Here is an 18606-nt window from a genome sequence, read left to right as displayed (position 1 = left end):
GGATAGCAGGCTTTAATGCGGCCTACCTTTCCGTGTTTTGGCATATTAATAAAAAAGGGGAAGAAATTACAGGCTTTCTCGGAACAAGTTTGCGAGGCAAGAACAGTTTTGCATGTTTGCCTCGCAAATCTAATGTCTCAGAGAACATTCTAGCTCGCTAAAAGGTGAACCTTCGAGCCATCTTTCTATGCACTGTGCCCAATGTGGGTAGACTCCGGCTTTTCGGGATACCGCAATCTTGTTCCCGTATTCGGATCTCGAGAAACAGGGAGGTGGTTGAAGCTTAAAATATCAGCATGCTGGTTGACACGTATGTGAACGCACGATCGGTCGCCTTAACTGATGAAGAGTTCGCTTATCCGGCTTGGGTGGCTTTATAACGTGAAAGAATTTTAGCGAATGTCTCGTAAGTGCATACGCCTTCGCCTGTGCGTTACTGGGGTTAGCTAAAGTGACTGTCAACGTTTTCTTTGTTCACAGTTTCAACTATTGTGAGCGAAAACAAATGGCTTATGAGTACACTGAATAGTAATTACAAGTCGTGAAACACGAGAAAGGTCAGTTCTGAATATTACGTCCAACGTTAAATGTCCATTCGCGGTTTTAACAAATGTCGGCTTGTACAAAAAAAAATACGCTGGCACTTTCGAAAAAAACACAAGCTTTCCAAACGTCCATTTCATAATCCTGCATCGCTGCAATGTAGGCAAATAAAGGAAAATTACAAAAACTTCTTTGTATTTCTTGTTCAGTCGAAGTCAAAAACGGAGCAGCGCTTTTTAGGGTTCATGGCGGTTTTGTTCCTGCATTTGAACGCTTTGGCGAATTCGGGGTAGTTGGCCAGTGCTGTGTTAAGCCTGATCCTTGCCGGAGGCCACGGCGCTTCTGCTAAAACCTTGGCGGTGTCCTCGTGTGGTTCGCAGAGGGTCTGACCGTACATCAGGAAGAACAGCTGATCGGCGTCCACGTCGGGAAGGTTGGCCAGTGACATCTCCAGCCTCTTGTAGTTGATCACCTCGATCTTGTGGATGTACAGCGAGGTCTTGAAGGCCCTGTGCAACACCGGCACGACCGCGTTGTCGGCAGCCACCGCCCTTAGGACGCGACGCCCTTTGACCTTCGTCTTGTTCATTGTCTGAGTGCGGCAAATAAAAAGTCGAGACTGTTTATTTATACAATACGCTTGATCCCGGTCGCATATTCAGTGAACATTTCTACTTCAGGATGCCCTTCATTCCTGTTCGCCGCTTCTTCGGCACTGTAAAGTACATAATGCCCGAGCGCTCATCAATAACTTTAGGATGTCAGTGCTTCTTTTACCACAAGAGCGTCTTTTAGAACTCTGACACACATTACTGGAGCCCGGCTGCAGAATTATGCACCGTTACTTTTCTCTAGACTTTGGGTCGGTTGAGCGGCATTTGGGGTATGTTCAAACAGAACCAAACGTATAAATGAAAGTTTCTAGGACCAGTTTCAGAAAGGCAGAGAAGCTGCATGCGCACAGCGAGGACCAAAAAGTTTGGGGCTGCAGAATAGAATTATAGATATCACATGGAGCTATTCACAATAAGGAAGCAAAACAACGAGCACTTCTTCGAAAACTATTTTTAATAGCAAACAGTGTTCTGTCAGTCGTAATATTTTATACACTATTTGCTTTTCGGTCACTTAACGAGAATGACATACTTCAACAAACCGTTCAATACATAGTGTTCATCATGTCAAACAAAAGGGACGATGAGGCAATGTGGAAGTTGCTATTAAAGACATGTCAGGCACATACTTGTGTGCACGGAGTGCGCAAACATTTTGATGTTCTGACTGCACAAGGCAGCTTAAAAGTAAGTAAACCTAATTTGTTCTCTATCATGGTTTTCCAAGTAGACGAAAAATATCAGCGCTGCGCTCGCGTACCTTTGAACTGTACTGTTTTTCGAGGCAAGAGATCGCTGTTTCGTTCTTGCGGTCCTTGTCACTCGAGCCGCCGGACGATGAGAACAGCGCTCTCTCGTGGAATGCCTTGTAGAGGAATCGCACCATAGCGCCTCCCAGACTCGTGGACTCCAGGAAGAACTCTCTGTCACCCTTCAACTTCATCCGGCCTATCGAGACCGGAACGATAAGATTGTTCGTGTCCGGGTCGAATCCCCAGCGCACGTTAAGCTGATTGTCCTGAATCTGGCCTCCGGAAGTGACCACGATACGCAGCCAAGACAGTGTCATGGATGCTAGGCCGTGGACATAGCCGCGGACGATTTCTTTCCCGGGGTTTGTAGCATCAGCGGCGTAGTAGCCGTCGACGTCCTTCATGATCTGGAAGTATTTCGCCTTTGCCTTCTTCATGGCCTCGTCTACCTTGGCCTTACCCTTGGATGTAGGCAAGGCCTCCACGATGATATTCCTGCGCGTTTATGAAAAGGAGAGATAGTAGCAGCCTCCGGCTGTGTTGGCAACGTCAAAGGATCTCTACTCGTAGCATTGGGCGACAAACCGGAAAAGATGAGTGCAATCGCTGATGAAATTTTATGCAATATTTTGTTTTGCTTTCATGCGAACTTGCCTTCCTATCTTCATGTTAACAAATGAACTGGTCAAAAAATAACTGCACCATGACATGGGGGTTGCGTACTTCAATATGCAGTGTTACCTTAAAGTGCAGTAAGGACTAGAAGATTGTGTGCCTATGCTGAAGACGCAAACGCCTACCCGGAGATTTTTTAACTCACCCTTATAGTCTCAGTGGCAAAAAAGGCAAGGTAATGCGAAGGAAATGTCATATCGTAGACAGCCAATCAAACATGAAATATATTTAACCAAATATTTAACGCTAGTGTTACAGTAAGTCTTTTACGCTTTTTTTCCCACTGGTCTGAGATCTTGACAGTAGGTGTTATTACTAACGAGCATTAAAAATAAAAGTGATGTTATAAAGTGCATTATATATACTCTGCGGAATCATTACGTAGCAGGGCCGTAGCCAGATAATTTTTTCGGCTACGCCCCTGCCATACTTTATGTAGTTTCGTGCGTGGGTTTGTAAAATATTGGTGGTCGTGAGGGGTGGCGGGTAGTTTGATCCCTCCATCCCCCAATCCCCACCCTTCCTGGCTACATCAGTGTTACGCAGGCTCGCCCAAGAAAGGGATGTATTCATATGCTGAGGTACCAATTCGAGAAGTGCGCCAAGCTAGCTTAGGCAGAATTGCCTTCCCTGTTCTCGAGGCCCCACGCCGTTTTACACGGCACTCAGTAAGGCTGGAAAAGCTGACTCACCTGTACGACATCTTGACGACGACCTCTTTCTCGCCGGCGCTCACGAATACTTGAAGAAGCTGCGTTTCGTTGAACTCCTTTAAGAAGGCGTACCGGTATAGTTTGTACGTCGCCAATGTGCAAAGCTGCTCGACGTCTTCCTTCTCGGGGTTCTCCGCCAGCTTACGGAATGGCATCAATGCCATGGCAGCCCTTAGTTTGAGGAACGAGCGCACATCATTCTTCGTAACTTTGGCGAATACTTTCACTAGGTGCCTCACGTATGCCGGCGACTTCAGAACAACGCAGGACTCCGGCTTCACGGTAACAGCCCCAGTCAGGAGGTTTCGCAGGTACGACGTCCAGTCGAAGGCTGCACTACCGTTACCGATCCCCGAGACTGGAGTGTCCCCGTATTCCTGCAGGTGGCGGTATTGCTCACCAAGTGGTCCCGCGTACTTCTGTAGTTCCGACTCCATAATGACAGCAGAGTTGATGAGGTCGCTGGCGTCGTCGCTTATCTGTCCTTTGTGCCCGAGAAGGTCCGCCGCGAAACTTCGGAAGTACCTCGAAAACGCGTGGGGCACGCGGAAGATGCGGTCAGCTCCGTTCCCGTCCGGTCTGGACAGGACGACGCAAGTTTTGCGTGACGCCCCGAGCACACCAACGTGAACGACGGGGAAGGTTTGTAGGACTCTCGAGAACGTGGCCAACATGCCTTCGACGGCCGCCAGGTCTCCAGATAGTTCCAGGTACATCCACACGTCCTCTAGCTGGGACCTCCAGGAAGGCAGGTCGATCCAACTGGACTGGCAAGTTGCGAAGAAACGTGTCACCTTCTTCGACACGGCGGTCCTCGAGAAAAAGCCGAGACTCTGGTACTTTCGAATTACTTCGCGCACTTCGCGCAGGTAGTGCGACACGGCGTTGTCGTACACGTTAGTCTTGGCGCGGTCGCTGGAGCACACGTACTCGTAGAAATCGGCGCACGGGTCCAAGGACCAGGCGACGTTCTTCCTCAGGTCTTCGGCCGTAGCGCGGCACGCGCTCGATTCGCACTCGAAATAAAGCGGCAGGTGCCTCGTCTGCCAGGGGTTCTCTCGTGGCGGTCTCATGTGCAGCAAGGACGGCAGGGGCTCGGGCCGCTGTCGATTGTGGACGAGCATGGCGGTGGTGGCGAGGATGGCCGAGGCGCTCGAAACGAGGAGGGCTGTGATGATGAGGTTCCGCTGCGACATTCGGAAAGTGGCCGGCGAATACCTAGCGCGTCGCGGGACCTGACCGGTACGCGAGTTTTCGGGTTCCGACATCTGCTGATGCATCCTGCAACGGGCCCTTCCTCAGGTTCTTCGGCAGTTGCGCGGCACGCGCTCGACTCGCACTCGAAATAAAGCGGCAGCTGCTCGTTAGCTCGCCCGCTCTAAGATGGCATGTGCCCACTACATCACATTGGCCAAGAAGCCTGCTCTTAGGTGGCCGAAGGTTGACTAATTAAATTGCAAGTATTCTGCAATTTTAAATGCCGGAAAAATCAGCACGCAGCACGTACGCTGCTAGAAAAATATTAGATCGGTAGTTTTGGAATTCCCTCTACAACGTAAATAAACGCAATTAAAACTGAAGTGAATATTACAAGCTTTGCATAATTGATCTTAGAGACATAATTATTTAACGCTATATAACAAATGCGTGAACGAGTGCCACGTGACGGCAAGCCATGTGTTGTGGCTTTATTGACTTGCGGTTAACGAATTTTTAAATGGTTTTACTTACGTGCAACACCCTTTATATCCATACGCTCAAGTTTAAACTAAGAACAAGTGACGCAAAATCAGATATTTTGCAAGTACATTCTCTATACGGAATTGTTAGCTGAAAACCGTGAATTATGCCGCAGGCGTACGTCAGCCGCATAGCGTTGAACTGCAGCCAGTGCGACCGCAAGCTTTCGTTCTCTGTCGAATATTGCAACGACGCAAGAATTCAGTTACAGTAATATTACCACGCACGCTTCTTTGGTAAATGGTAAATATGGTAAATGATAAAAGGTCTTTGGTGCAAATGGTAAATGAAACCACCTCACCGATAACTCAAACCACCCCTTTCGGGGTTACAGCTGCAAATTTGACACCACCTGCGGAGCCCGAAAGAGGCTCAATAAATGTTATCACGAAAGCTTTAAATGCAGGGCCATTCTTGAGAATTGCTTGCCTAAACATTCATTCATCTCTATTACTGATTTTTTGGTCAATGCAGCCGAGCTCCTTAGCATCGATGACTCGGGGCCCTCTCCGCCGTTGTCTTGTTCTTATTTTGTTTTATTCTTTATTTCTATTTCTTCGGGTTACAACTTGATTACCCATCTTGGAACAACAAACGTGCAGCTGAATGAAAGAAAGGAATGTATCTGGAGTACCGCGTTATCCGAAGGTTGCAGGTTCGGTTCCTGTCTTCGGCAAGTTGTGTATTTGTCCACTTTACTTTCTGCACATCTATATCATAATTACTACAATACGTTCAAAACAGTGCAATGACCGTCCCCTAGATACCTTGCTTGGATTCCTTATCTCTTGGTTTTCATTAAAAACGTATAGCTGGACACTCGTGCGACAAACTTGCTGGCAATTAAGTCTTCCTTTGGGGATGTTCCGGTTATTCTTCACCTGCGTGGTTTGATTCCCGTGTGCTGGAAGAAAGAGTAGAGCTAATATCGTATTCCACGTACATTTGAGCTTGATAAGGCCGGAAAAAAAAGGAGGCACCTAGTTAAGCAATACTTAACGCTTACATATCAAAGCCAACTATTGTTATTGTGACGGTGGTCGTGACTGGGAAAATACTGATGAAGGTAATGTTGGTGATGATCAGGACGGTCTTAAAACAAGGCGCATGTAGCTCCAGAGGGATGGCCCATAATGTTAAGGAGGGAACGGATGTCGGCAACTTCGTTGATTAAGCATATCACTCGTTCGTTCGTTCATTCATTCATTTATTCATTCAGATAGATAGATAGATAGATAGATAGCTAGATAGATAGATAGATAGATAGATAGATAGATAGATAGATAGATAGATAGATAGATAGATAGATAGATAGATAGATAGATAGATAGATAGATAGATAGATAGATAGATAGATAGATAGATAGATAGATAGATAGATAGATAGATAGGCAGGCAGGCAGGCAGGCAGGCAGGCAGGCAGGCAGGCAGGCAGGCAGACAGACAGACAGACAGACAGACAGACAGACAGACAGACAGACAGACAGATAGACAGATAGACAGATAGATAGATAGATAGATAGATAGATAGATAGATAGATAGATAGATAGATAGATAGATAGACAGACAGACAGACAGACAGACAGACAGACAGACAGACAGACAGACAGACAGACAGACAGACAGACAGATAGATAGATAGATAGATAGTAGATAGATAGATAGATAGATAGATAGATAGATAGATATATAGATAGATAGATAGATAGATAGATAGATAGATAGATAGATAGATAGATAGATAGATAGATAGATAGATAGATAGATAGATAGATAGATGTGAAAAACAAAAGTCTCCACAGTACGGTAACTCACATTATAGATATTACTTTCTACACATGGGTGCGGCCACCTTGGGGTGTTAAAAGAAATCTTTTTTTTTGTATACCGCAATGTGAACTGACAAGGTTATGAAAGCTGGAATCGACCAACTTAGCCCTCTTCATGCGTATGCGTCTCGTAACACTGTTCCTTTACTTGTTAAAGATAAGAAACGGCAAAGTTAACACGCCAATATGGCGACACTGAAACCCATCCGTCAAATAGTCTAGAGCACGCAGTTGTTGCTGCGTTGTTTTTGCCTGGTATCGACACTTCAGTTCGCTTTCAGCTTCATTCCGCTTTTCCGAGTCTCCAAGAGACTCAGGAATCCGGTACTCACGATCTCCACGTTCTGTATGTTGAAATTCTGGACGACGAGCCATACGAAATCGTTGCCGGGTTTTATGGTTTGCGACTCCCACGTGGGTCCTCCGTCTGAACTTATGTGGGCTCCGCTGATGCCAACGGTGAGCAGGAAAGTGAGCGTCTGGTCCGGATCTTGGTGCCCTTCGAAAACGTGGTAGTCCGCCAGGGTGAGGCCGCCCTTGACATCCTTTTCGATTCCTAGTACAACTCTGCGTAACGTTTCAGCAACGAGTGGCGTGTATAAGGCGGGAGGGTAACAAACGCCGTTTCCTTAACTTCGTTAATAATTTCTGCAGTTTTATGTCTCGAAACCACGATACGATTACGAGAGACGCCATAGTGGAGGGCTCTGGAAATTTCGATCACCCGTGTTTTTTTCTAATGTGTTCCTAAATCTAAGCTCACGCTCCCCTAGCATTTTGCTCCACCGAAATGCGGCCGCCGAGGCCGGCATTCGATTCCGTGACCTCCAGATCAGCAGTGAAGCACCGTTACCTTCGTTCTCCGCTTAAAATGCATTTAGCAGTTTAATTCGCACATTCACGATACCTGTTATCTATAAACATAAGCTTCCTGCTTATTTTTAATTATTGTGTAAGAAGTTGGCATCATGTACGATTCCTCTTAGGCTAACAGTGCGTGTAAAAAATTGGCAAAGAAATGAGCAAGCGAAGTGAATACAAAGCACAGCAATTATTCACTGGTTTTATAAAACACACGAGGAAACAGTATAAAAGAAGTTGAAACGCAAGAACATTTATCTTACAAAACCTTAAAACCAACATTTCGTGTGTGAGCGTATACAGCTTGCAATATTGCGCAATTTGCTTGTACTCGCTTGCATAGGCATCAGTTACGGAGAGGCAGAGAGGTTGATCCCCCCCCCCCCCGACTTCTGGCCGCACCTACTAGTAGACCTAATTAGCGGCTGATTGATTGCAGTGTTGTACATGGAGTATGATGCTGCAATGAACCCTGCCCAAGCAAGCTTCCCAATTTCGATCACACCAATGGCAGATTTCGTTTAGATCGATAGTGCTATTCGTTCCTCTACAACATAACCCGCCCCCCAAAAATAACAAGAAAAACAGAAAGCGTTATCCCCAATTACAGGCATGCGAATTTTGAAAAAACAGCGGAACAGTCATTGTGCTGCATTCTTCTCTGTTGTTCGCATACATTCTCTCTTGTATTGCTCTTACGTATGTACCGCTTCATGATAATTTATGATGTGCGATTCATGTCTCTCAGGGAAACACAGAAAAGCCATATCTCCAATGTTTATTCAGCTTTCACATGCGTGGAACTGGGTTTAAGTTCCTTTTGAATGATTGGAGGCACGTACCAGCCTGCGCACTCGCACTTCGTACCCGAGCGGAATCCATGGCGGGAAAGACCGTCTGAAGCGCGCGCTCTCTTTCCTCCTTCCATTCTCCTTCCATTATCCTTTCCCACCACCTGGCGCGCGCTTATTGGCTCACTCCAAGCCACGCCTCAGTTTTGTGAGGCGGTGACATCCTCTCTTGAACTTGCGAGGAATGCCATCTGAATCCCAGCTGCGAGCGTGACATTTTGGACAGCGGACAAGGCGAGCCCCTCAACAACTCAGCTGTTAAAACTATCTTTCGTATGCTTTTGACCTCGATGCTCAGCCAACGTCAATTACCTCCTCATCCTCCTCGTACGTGCGTCGCCATAGCAACGGACATGCGCGGTGTCGGTCTGTTCCCCTTTCCTGATCATCCCTCTCCACCGCTCGGCCACAGTCACGACTTGGCCCGCCCCCGCCTCGAGACCTCCACTCCTGTCACATGGCTCCCGCGCCGGCAGGTCGAAGAGAAATGTGGACAGCTTGCCGCGAGGGGGCGCCGCCGCAGCATGCTTGCCACGGTAGTAGCCGCTCAAGAAGCTTGCTTTAAGCGCGTTCAATCACGGCACTTATTGTATAATTCTTAGTATTTGATATGCCATAAATTGTGACGCCCTCTAATCTTCCCATGAGAGAAGCGCCCTCAAGTTTGTAATAACAAGTTAACAAGCTTTCGTTAATTAGTCTGTTTAAAGTAACTTTCGCTGCGGCATGCTAGTACTGCCTTCACTTAGAGTTCGCGTGCGAAAATGACACGTGCCTTACTGTCACAGCAACTTTGATAAAACGCCTGCTGTCTAAAGAGCACTCTGCGTACACTGTAGCGACATATACAGGGTGTTTCAGCTAAGAACCACCACATATAAAAAAAATTTAACATAGGCGCTACGCGTGGTATCATTCTGAGCCATACAGAGCGCGTCAGAATATTTATTTCCAATCTGCCAAGATCGGCAATTAACAAAGATTGCTTAATCCCCTTTTTAAATAGTAACTCAAGGAAAAAATACTCAATACAAAAGTTGTAGCGCTTGTTCAGAAACATCGAGCTCTTTCAATCTATGGTAGGATAAGTTCCCTGTCTAATTACTTTCCAGCCTTTATTTAAAGCGCGCGAACTTTAAAAAAAAATACCACGTGACTGCCGCCTAACGTGCACCGCTTTTAGTGCTCTCAAATGTAAGTTGAACGAATTATCAAAGGCTGCTACGCGCAAGAAGGTGGATTGAGCAGGCTATCGATGATTACGATGGACGCTAAATGATGGTAGGGGCGTACCGTCTAAAAAAAAAGAGAAAGAAATGTAAGAACGAAACAGTGGTCGCCACGTGTGAGTGAATATTTTATTTCGGTCCTTTATCACGCTGTCACCCTCGCCCCTTCCAATGTGTTCATTGATTCGTGCGAAAAGAAAATAAAAAAAATGTCTACGCTGCATCGAGTGCTTGGTGCCTACGGTCTCACGTGACATTTACTTCGTGGCTGCCACTTTTTCGTCGAATAATTGTTTTTATTGCTGAAATGGTATTCTCCTTTTGCCCCATCGAAGTCACCGATAGCCTGTTTAATTCACTTCCGTGGGCGAAGCAGCTTTTGATAATTCGTTGAACTTACATTTGAGGGCACTAAAAGCGCCACGCGTTAGACGGCAGTAACGTGGTTTTTTTTACATTTGTGCGCTTTAAAGAAAGGCCGGAAAAAATTAAGCAGGGGAGTTATCTTAACATTGATTGAAAAATTCCATGTTTCTGAACAAGCGCGATAACTTTTGAAGATTGAAGATTTCTCTCTAGAGTTACTATTTAAAAAGTTCATCAAGAAACCTTTGTTAATTGCCGACTTTGGCGGATTGGATAAAAATTCTGACTTGCTCTACATGGTTCAGAACAATACCGCGCTAACTGGATACGCATAGCGCCCACGTTTAATTTTTTTAATACTTGGTGCTTCTTAGCTGAAACATCCTGTATATGCTGTATAGACGAAATTACGAAATATATACAGGTTTAACAAAACTTGAAATTCGGCAAGATGGTGCATAGCTAATGGCTAAAGTAGCGCCCGTCCTGTCTCTCTCGCTCTTTTCTTGGTTTTGCGCTAAAAAATTTACCATTATATATAAAGCTATATAGATAAACGCCACATCGCATGAATTAAAGTCCATAAGATTACCTTGGGGCGTACCCATGCGCAGCTATCGAGACACCGCAATATATGTGCGATATCGCTAACTCAGAAACTGGATTGTGCAAAGAAGTTTCACGTTATTAGCAGAACGGGCGCCCGAAAATTGGATCTGCAACAAATGCAGCCACCGACTGATCGGAGACACGGACGCGACGGACACGCTGCGAAAGTGCTCGTTTCAGTGGACGATTATTCCGTTGGAAATTGGTGTCTGACATAGTGTGCAGTGTAAAACTTTTGGCCCCTAAGCGAATCCGAAATCGGTCATTTCACATCGCGAATGAAAAATAAAAAAAATGCTCTCTACTTCTGTGAAACTTAGAAATGTTCATAACCCATTGTCCAGCGCTCACGGAGTGAAACGCGACAATTCAGGTCTAAGTAATGCACTTTCTTTCGTTTTTACCTACTTCCAGTTGGTGTCACATAGGCGTGATTTCTACTCGAACGCGTACATGAAAGCCAGCGACGGCACATTCGGCACAGACATTTACTAAAGGTTCTCATGCCAGCCCATGAGCACTGAATAATCTGCGAGCTTACTGAAGAGGTTTGTACTTCATAACAGAACAAAGGAATAATAAAAATATCTGGGGGTTTTATGGTCAGAAACCACGATATGATTCTGCAGCATGCCGTAGCGGAGGGTTCAGGAAATTTCCGCCATCTGGTGTTCTTTTACGTGCACTGACATCGCAGAGCACACGGGCCTCCGGCATATCGCCCCCCATCGAAGTCTGACCCCCGAAATGTGGTCGGCATCGAATCGGCCTTTCGTATCAGCACCCGAGGACCATAACAACCATAACACCAAGGCAGGACACAAAAAAGAAGAAGACGTTCCATTGCAAGTGGCTCGCGTTATGCTGAGATAATACGTATGCTGTTACGTTTCAACCGCACACATCTTATCTAGACTGCAATCGCCGTTCAGAAGCAGATAGAATGCGGGCAGGTCGACTCTATTATATAAGAACTTGACAAGGCGTCAAGCGTTTTCATTAGTCGATCGTCGTTGAAAGGTGCAACACCCACGACGAAACCGAGCAAGATGGACAACCAGAGAATCAATGTTCAGGATTTACCGGACAGCGATGACCACGACATCAAATTGCGCTTCCCTGAACTGGAAGTCTTCGTTCCTTGCACTGCACAAAGTGGCAACGTTGGCAGAACCTCGGACAATGCTGTCAACTGATCCAATGGCTGCCTATTTGGAACCGGGTCCTCGCGTACTCCGGCTTGCAGCTGCGAGAGCTTACGGCTCCCGGAGAACTGTCCCTGGTACGCATCGCCCAAAGAGGAGACCAGCACGAACTTCACGGCCGTGACGCGAGGCTCCTCTTCCACGCCCTCTTGTCCCAGCACCGGTGTGTCGTGAGCGTCCACCTGGACGACGTCCTGGTCGAAGGATGCGAGCTCAGAGAGTGTCGAGACCGAGTCATCTTGACGCTTCGGCAAAACGCAAGCCTGCGGTCGCTGAGCCTCCGCAGTCTATTCAACGACTACAAGTAAGTGTGCATCGACAGAATCATTATCGCATATGTAATGGTGCGGAAATATGACTGTTTTAGCTCTGAGAGCGAAGGCTGTCTTCAGAGGTGGCAGTACGCAGCGTACTCGTGCGTGTGTCATTTTCAACGTCGCCGATTATCTCTGCATATCTGCATACAAGCGTTTCGACGCACTGTTGTGGGCGCGTTGCAAGTGGACACCACTTGAAACCACCGGCGGCCACAAGGACGTCTGGAACATAATGCGCGGGCAGCCGCGGTACCTCGAGTGCAGCTGGTGCTCTTTTTGCAGCGATGCCTTTTTAAGAACGCGCAGGCAGTCCGCTACGAACCGCGCCCGCTATCAGTTTGATAAGGAAGTCGTGAGATGTGGATGATAACAGAAAACAGTGCAGTCGGCATTGCTTTCCTACATATGTGTATGTACAGAATGAAAATTAGGCACAACTTGGCACTCATTCGCACGCGCACGTACTCCCGAGCACACCCCACAAACATGCATGTGTGAAGACCAGACACTATAAACGTGCTTCTTGACCGCATGCGGATGTGGGAGTGCCAACTTGCAACAAATTTTCGCGACCAAATATTACCAACTAACGCAACATGCAAGTTGCAACAGTACGTGCTGTATAGCCAGCATACGAAGGCGCTCTGCGTAGCACAACCACACAGAGACATCGCCCGAATGCAGATCATAATAGAAAATCTAAAATTTCTTTTTCTTTGTAGCGCTGAATCACAGAAGTACAACCGACACAACCACTTCCTTTCTTTCTGATGCGGTACGCTTTCATAAGACCTTTGGCCACCGAAGTCCCACTATTGCCCAAAATTCAAATATTGGTAAGCATTGACTGGCAGGAAAACGACCTACAGTGCATAGATAAATTAAATGATGCGTTATTGAAGACAGCGCGCTAATGTTCCCGTGCTTGATCATTGACGCATCAACTAGTTTGTCAGATATAGACCTGAAGCGCTTGAACTGCCATGTGTCTGTTCTATATTTCGTACCAGTCTTTCAGTTTCGTAGTTAACCACTATGAACCGACAGGCCCAGCAGCAAATTCTCTTCAGATATGCGCGTTCACGCGATTCGACCTTTCTTAGCGTCTCAGTGTGGTCGTGCCGTAAACGCGAACGGAATAAACAATCTGGAGGAATAAACAATCTGAATAAACAACCTTCGAAAAGAAAATTGTTAGAGCTCCGCGCTTCCCAGGGCCGCATTGCGTAGGAGCCCTAATTAGCGGCTACATTTAATTCTACACTTATAGGACACTGCTGAAAGGAACAATTCCTAAGCACACTTGCAAATTTAGTTTACAACCGCGAACTCGTCTTGTGTGGTTCAGTCTAGCATACGATGTTGTGCCACTTGGCAGGTATATCAATTTGAAAGGTGCGAGGGGCAAGGGTAACATACGAAAACAAAAAGACATGATAGAAGGGGTGCTTCTAGAACCCCTCTCCCTGTTCTCAAACAAGGGAAGCACTAGAAACCTACTCTGTAAAGGTTAAAAATGTGACTGATGTCATTGTTCCCTTGGCGACCTTTCACAGAAGCGAATTTCAGCATTTAAACGATTGTTGCTGATAGCGTATTTGTGGTCGCCTCTACCACTGGCCTTTGACAGTTCTTTTTCACGTGCGGTACAATTTGTCTGGCTTTGCGTATGCTTTCCTGCCTTTACATTGGTGGGTGTTGCTGCTGAACAAACTTACTTCGTCGTTGGCGCTCCTTCTGTCCTCCCTTTTTCTTCAGTATGTTAATCCTCGCGCCTAACGCCTTTAATATTTGGTGTGCCTCACTCACTGAAGCAAACACAATGTTTAGACGAGTACGAAGGAAACACTGGACGAGCTGAAGGCGAGGGAGATGTCGGCGGCTGCCTCCCCTTTTGTGATTCTCTCCCCTCGCCCCCCCCCCCCCCCCCCCCCGCTGCCTACCTTGCTGCAAGTTTTGTTTCTAAACACCTACCTCTTTTTTTTCTGCGATCCATAGTGTGTTAGATTCTCATTTCGAGTGCCTTGTGGGCTGAGTGAATCATTTCACATATTTTACCCTGACTGCTGTCCTTCCCCAGGTTCATCCAGGAGGACTTGTTCGTGGCGATCGGTACGGCGACGCAGCTGCAACGGCTCGACATCACTGCCAGCGGAGAAGTGGTCCCGTGCCTGGTGGACTCGCTTTGCTCTCTGCTGTACACGGCGTGTCTGTCGACTCTCTCCATCTCGGCCCTGCGCTTCGACGAACAAACCACCGAGCGACTGCTGGACGCGTTGAGGGTGAACACCACACTCGTTGACTTGTCGTTGCACAGCAGCGTTTTACGCTGTCGGAACTCGGCCGATGTGCCCAAGTTCTGCAGCTACTTAGCCTCTCAGGCCTCGCTGTGGCATCTGGCCCTACATGGAACGGATTCGGAGCCTGAACAGACATGTAAAGAGATCGGCGATGTGTTGGCGGTGCTGGCAGAAGGCGGTAACCTCCAGACCATGAAGCTTTCTGGCTTCATCATGGACAGCGCCTGCGCATGCGCGCTGTCCCGACTCGTGGCTCGACACGACGGATCGCTGCGACAGCTCGACATCGGCGGCTGCAGACTGATATCGGACGATTCGTCGAAGAGCGCACACGCTGCGACGAACTGCGACCAACCGAGCAGCTCCTCTCCTGAACAAACTCTCCGCTTGGCTGGCCCCGTTCGACGATTTCTCGAAGCTCACGCTGGCGTCCCTGACGATCAGCCTGGAGGGCTGGAAGCCAGACGACTGCTCAGCTCTTTTCATCGTCGCTGCCGTCATAGGAACCCTCAAGACCATTTCGGTTACCGGCGTCTCGCTGGGCGAACTACCGCGAGTGTGCCGCACTATCCGTGAGGCCGGAGTTAGTGAAAAGGTCCACATAAAGAACGAATACCAGCTCAACTCGGTGGCGCTCGGCCTGCTCGACGACTGTCGGGGACAAGTGAGTCACATCGCCCTGAGTTGCCGCAGTGACCCAAGCGTAGCTCGATTTCGCAAGTGCGTACAGGCCGTGTCTTCCTGGCGCCACCTGACTACGCTACGGCTCTTCCTCTCGCAAGAAGCCCTCGACGACGTTTCCACAACGTCGTCGTTGTGTAGCTACATAAACGCGGCTACCCGGCTGCGGAAGATCGAACTGGCAGGCTGCGACAATCCACACATGCGCAACTCCCTGGCGGCAGAAAACGGGCCCCACAGCCTTCTTCTGGATGTTGTCTTCTCCAACGAGGGTCTACGAGCGGTTCGACTCAGCCGGATTAGGTTCGGTGCGGTCAATGTGCGCTTTCTGGTCCGCGCGGTGTTTTCCAACAAGACTCTGCGCGAGCTTGATGTATCTTCCGGGAATAGCAGGGAGAATGAAGAGTTGTTGAGACTCCTTGCCGCCGATTTCGAAACCAATTGCACCCTACTGAGCTTTCGCCTTCCGAAATGTGCCGGGGACTATTGGGAAGCCCGGAGAAGAGCCAACATGGAAGCCATTATCAGTCGTAACGTGGGCTACGTCACGTGCGCAGCGCATTACGTGGCTTGGTCGACGGACCCGCCACGGTCCATAGTAGCCCTGTCATGCATCTCGAAGAGCCGAGCACTGATCGACAAGGTTCAAGAAATCGCGCACGTGGACGAGGCTGAAGCGAAGAAGCTGGTTTTATCTCGGTTGTCCTAGGTGCGAACCACTCTAGGGAATTCGTACTGTGTTTATTTTTTTAGCGATTTTCACGTGTAGTTCGACAAAGAAGCCTGCGATGCTTTCTGCTATTGTACACATCATTTGTCATTTTCTTTTACTTGCATTGTTCATGTATGCGTGATGCCCAGTGCTGTATTAAGGCTACACGTAACATCCTGCCGTGCTTTCGCCAAAAGCGATTCTACTTGATCACTCTCAGTGTAGTTACTCTATTACAGCATTCCGCAGTTCGAAAACTGCCCACTGCAGTCACGTTGATCCCATCAATGTTGGTCGTCTGGTGTCTTCACTGTAATCGCTACTGGGTGTCCCGCATTGACCAAGCGTGACACCGACCCTTTTAGCATTGACATCGGTGCAATTTTTAATTTCGAAATAAACGCACTCGGTGCTCGTACCAATCTTTTTCGTGCTCTTGTCGAAATGTATATGATATAATCACGCACAACACGTGCCCACCTTGAGTGCCCACTCTTCAAAAAGAAGGGTATTTTTTTAATTTCTGGCGTCCAGGGCGTAGCTACAGTTCCAAGACCACTAATACTATCCCGTATACCTTGCTTGGCTTCCTATTGTCTGTTGGGTTGCATTAGCTTGCGTCTACTACCGAGCAAGAACCCTTCATTCACTCCCCATCTATCATTCATGATGAGTCATGGTGCACCAAAACCATGATTACCTCATCTACTATCGCCGTTGGAAAGTTCGTTTAGAAATTTATGCTGCAAACACTTAATAGGTGTGTCGAACAAACAACCCATTTACCTGCGATCCGTCTGTCTTTCTGAGTGTCGTTGATGGCACGTCGCGTTGTGCTAGAGATGTAGGGTTATCTAAAATTTTATAACTGCCCTGAAGCAATAGAGATTGATACAGGCGAGACGAAAGCAACAGATTACATGTCTAACCGTACTTCTTTATTCTCTTGCGCCGCCAGCGCACGCACTGTCTAGCCTCGTTGCATCATAGTCGTACGGCATGCGCATGAAATCTGTAGCTTCGGCCTAAGTACGATCCATCTTAGACCCCACGCCGCCGATCCTGAAGGATGGCCGTCGGACTAAGCGGTACAGTGGTTTCGGTTCTCTGCTGCTCACCCGAAATCGCAGGTTCGATCCTGACCGTGGCGGTCGCATTTGGATGGAGGCGAAATGCTAGAGGCCCATGTACTGTGCGGTGTCAGTGAACATTAAAAACGCCGGATTTCCTGAGCCCTCTTCTACGGCATGCCTCATGAGCGCATCATGGTTTCGGTTAGCTTTTACTCCTGCGTGGTCAGGGCGACAAGTAATCTTGGAGGCACTGTAGACGTGAAGCTGTATGCCTGACATTGATTTGTTACAGCGGAATTGTGTAAAGGCTAGGGTTCCATGTTTTTGTCGCGTTTGTGAGAACACAACAGAAAAGATAACAATGATCCGATACCTGTGGTAGCGAAACATTAAAGTGAAGCAGGCTTCGAGCACTTTGTCTGTAGTTATAACACAAGTATTAAAGGTAGCCTGAAGAAGCGATTGTATACGCTTCCTAATACGGCCCCTGAACCGGGGTGATGTCACTGATTTTGCATGCATTACTGCGGCAATCACCAGGCACAACTAAGGATTGTATCGAGAGGTTCATAACCACACACCTTGTATAAGCCAGCCGTGATGATATTACCCCTTGTGAACGCCGTTGGAGACTTTAATGGGAATGTTTTAAAGGTACACAAGAAATGCTTCACTGAGTCTGTGCTCGAAGAGTTTTCTTTTAAGTAGTATACCAAGACGGCAATCCAAGTCACTCAACTCGCACAACAACGATAGTGTATAAATCTGACTGTCGAAGAATCTATCTGTGCACATAATGGAACCAGTCAGTGTACACCGCAGTAATAACGAACCTGTAGTCCCAACCATTTTAAAAGGATAAAAATAACTACACGTACCCTCGTCTCACTGTGTGCGATGAGTTACGTCTGTGATTGTCATTCACCTTCATAAAGTGGCACGGCTCCTCAAATTTTTCGATAACAGAAATCGTCCAACCGAATAAATATGGAGAATGCACTGCACTGCGTATTTTACTACAAATGCTTCGTGCTCACGAGTTGTATCCCGTGCCTTCTGAGTAGGATGTTTAGTACACCGTGAGCGCATGCGCGTACACTGTCTGACCCAGCCCTTTCTCTCTTTATTTTTTTTCTTTTCTGAGGCACCACATTCTTGATATAACATGTATTAGGCACGTCAATAGCGCGACATGTCAAAGGTAGCGATACACAACTCATTAATGTTCTTAGGTTTTGTAATAAGTGTTATTGGGGGTGGCTAGGATGCAGTCTCGTAGCTCGCTTCGGTTAACTGTGTCTTTCCGAAGTTTTTCAAATGGTTTTTCTGGAGAATGGGCTAAAGCCAACTGTGCTCTGGATGTTGGACATTAAATACCCTGCGTACAATCCCATGTTTTAGTTCTTACAAATGCCAAGAAAAAAAGAATTTCACGCACTCTTCTACGGAATCTGTTGCATAGTTCGTAAATGTTTTCGCGGCGAATCCACGTAGCTGTGTTACAGTAGCTCTTCTTGAAGATGAAAGGATAATTC

At 47.3% G+C, this 18606-nt stretch overlaps 2 protein-coding genes across 2 annotated transcripts; one reads left to right on the top strand and one right to left on the bottom strand.

Moving 5' to 3' along the window:
- Positions 1–748: 748 nt before the first annotated feature.
- Positions 749–4493, bottom strand: LOC119398927 (neprilysin-1). The gene is made up of 3 exons (XM_037665741.1): positions 3277–4493; positions 1918–2404; positions 749–1135 (listed from the first exon to the last, which is right to left on the bottom strand). Exons 1-3 carry the CDS (start codon positions 4491–4493, stop codon positions 749–751), a joined length of 2091 nt encoding a protein of 696 aa, XP_037521669.1.
- A 187-nt stretch (positions 4494–4680) lies between these two features.
- LOC119398926 (uncharacterized) lies at positions 4681–16355 on the top strand. Its single transcript, XM_037665739.2, has 3 exons — positions 4681–4727; positions 11915–12292; positions 14386–16355. Exons 1-3 carry the CDS (start codon positions 4681–4683, stop codon positions 15179–15181), a joined length of 1221 nt encoding a protein of 406 aa, XP_037521667.1. The 3' UTR covers positions 15182–16355.
- Positions 16356–18606: the final 2251 nt, after the last annotated feature.

Source organism: Rhipicephalus sanguineus, chromosome 7 (genome assembly GCF_013339695.2).
Source record: "Rhipicephalus sanguineus isolate Rsan-2018 chromosome 7, BIME_Rsan_1.4, whole genome shotgun sequence".
Lineage (NCBI taxonomy): Eukaryota > Metazoa > Arthropoda > Arachnida > Ixodida > Ixodidae > Rhipicephalus > Rhipicephalus sanguineus.
This window is presented reverse-complemented; position numbering and strand designations above follow the sequence as displayed.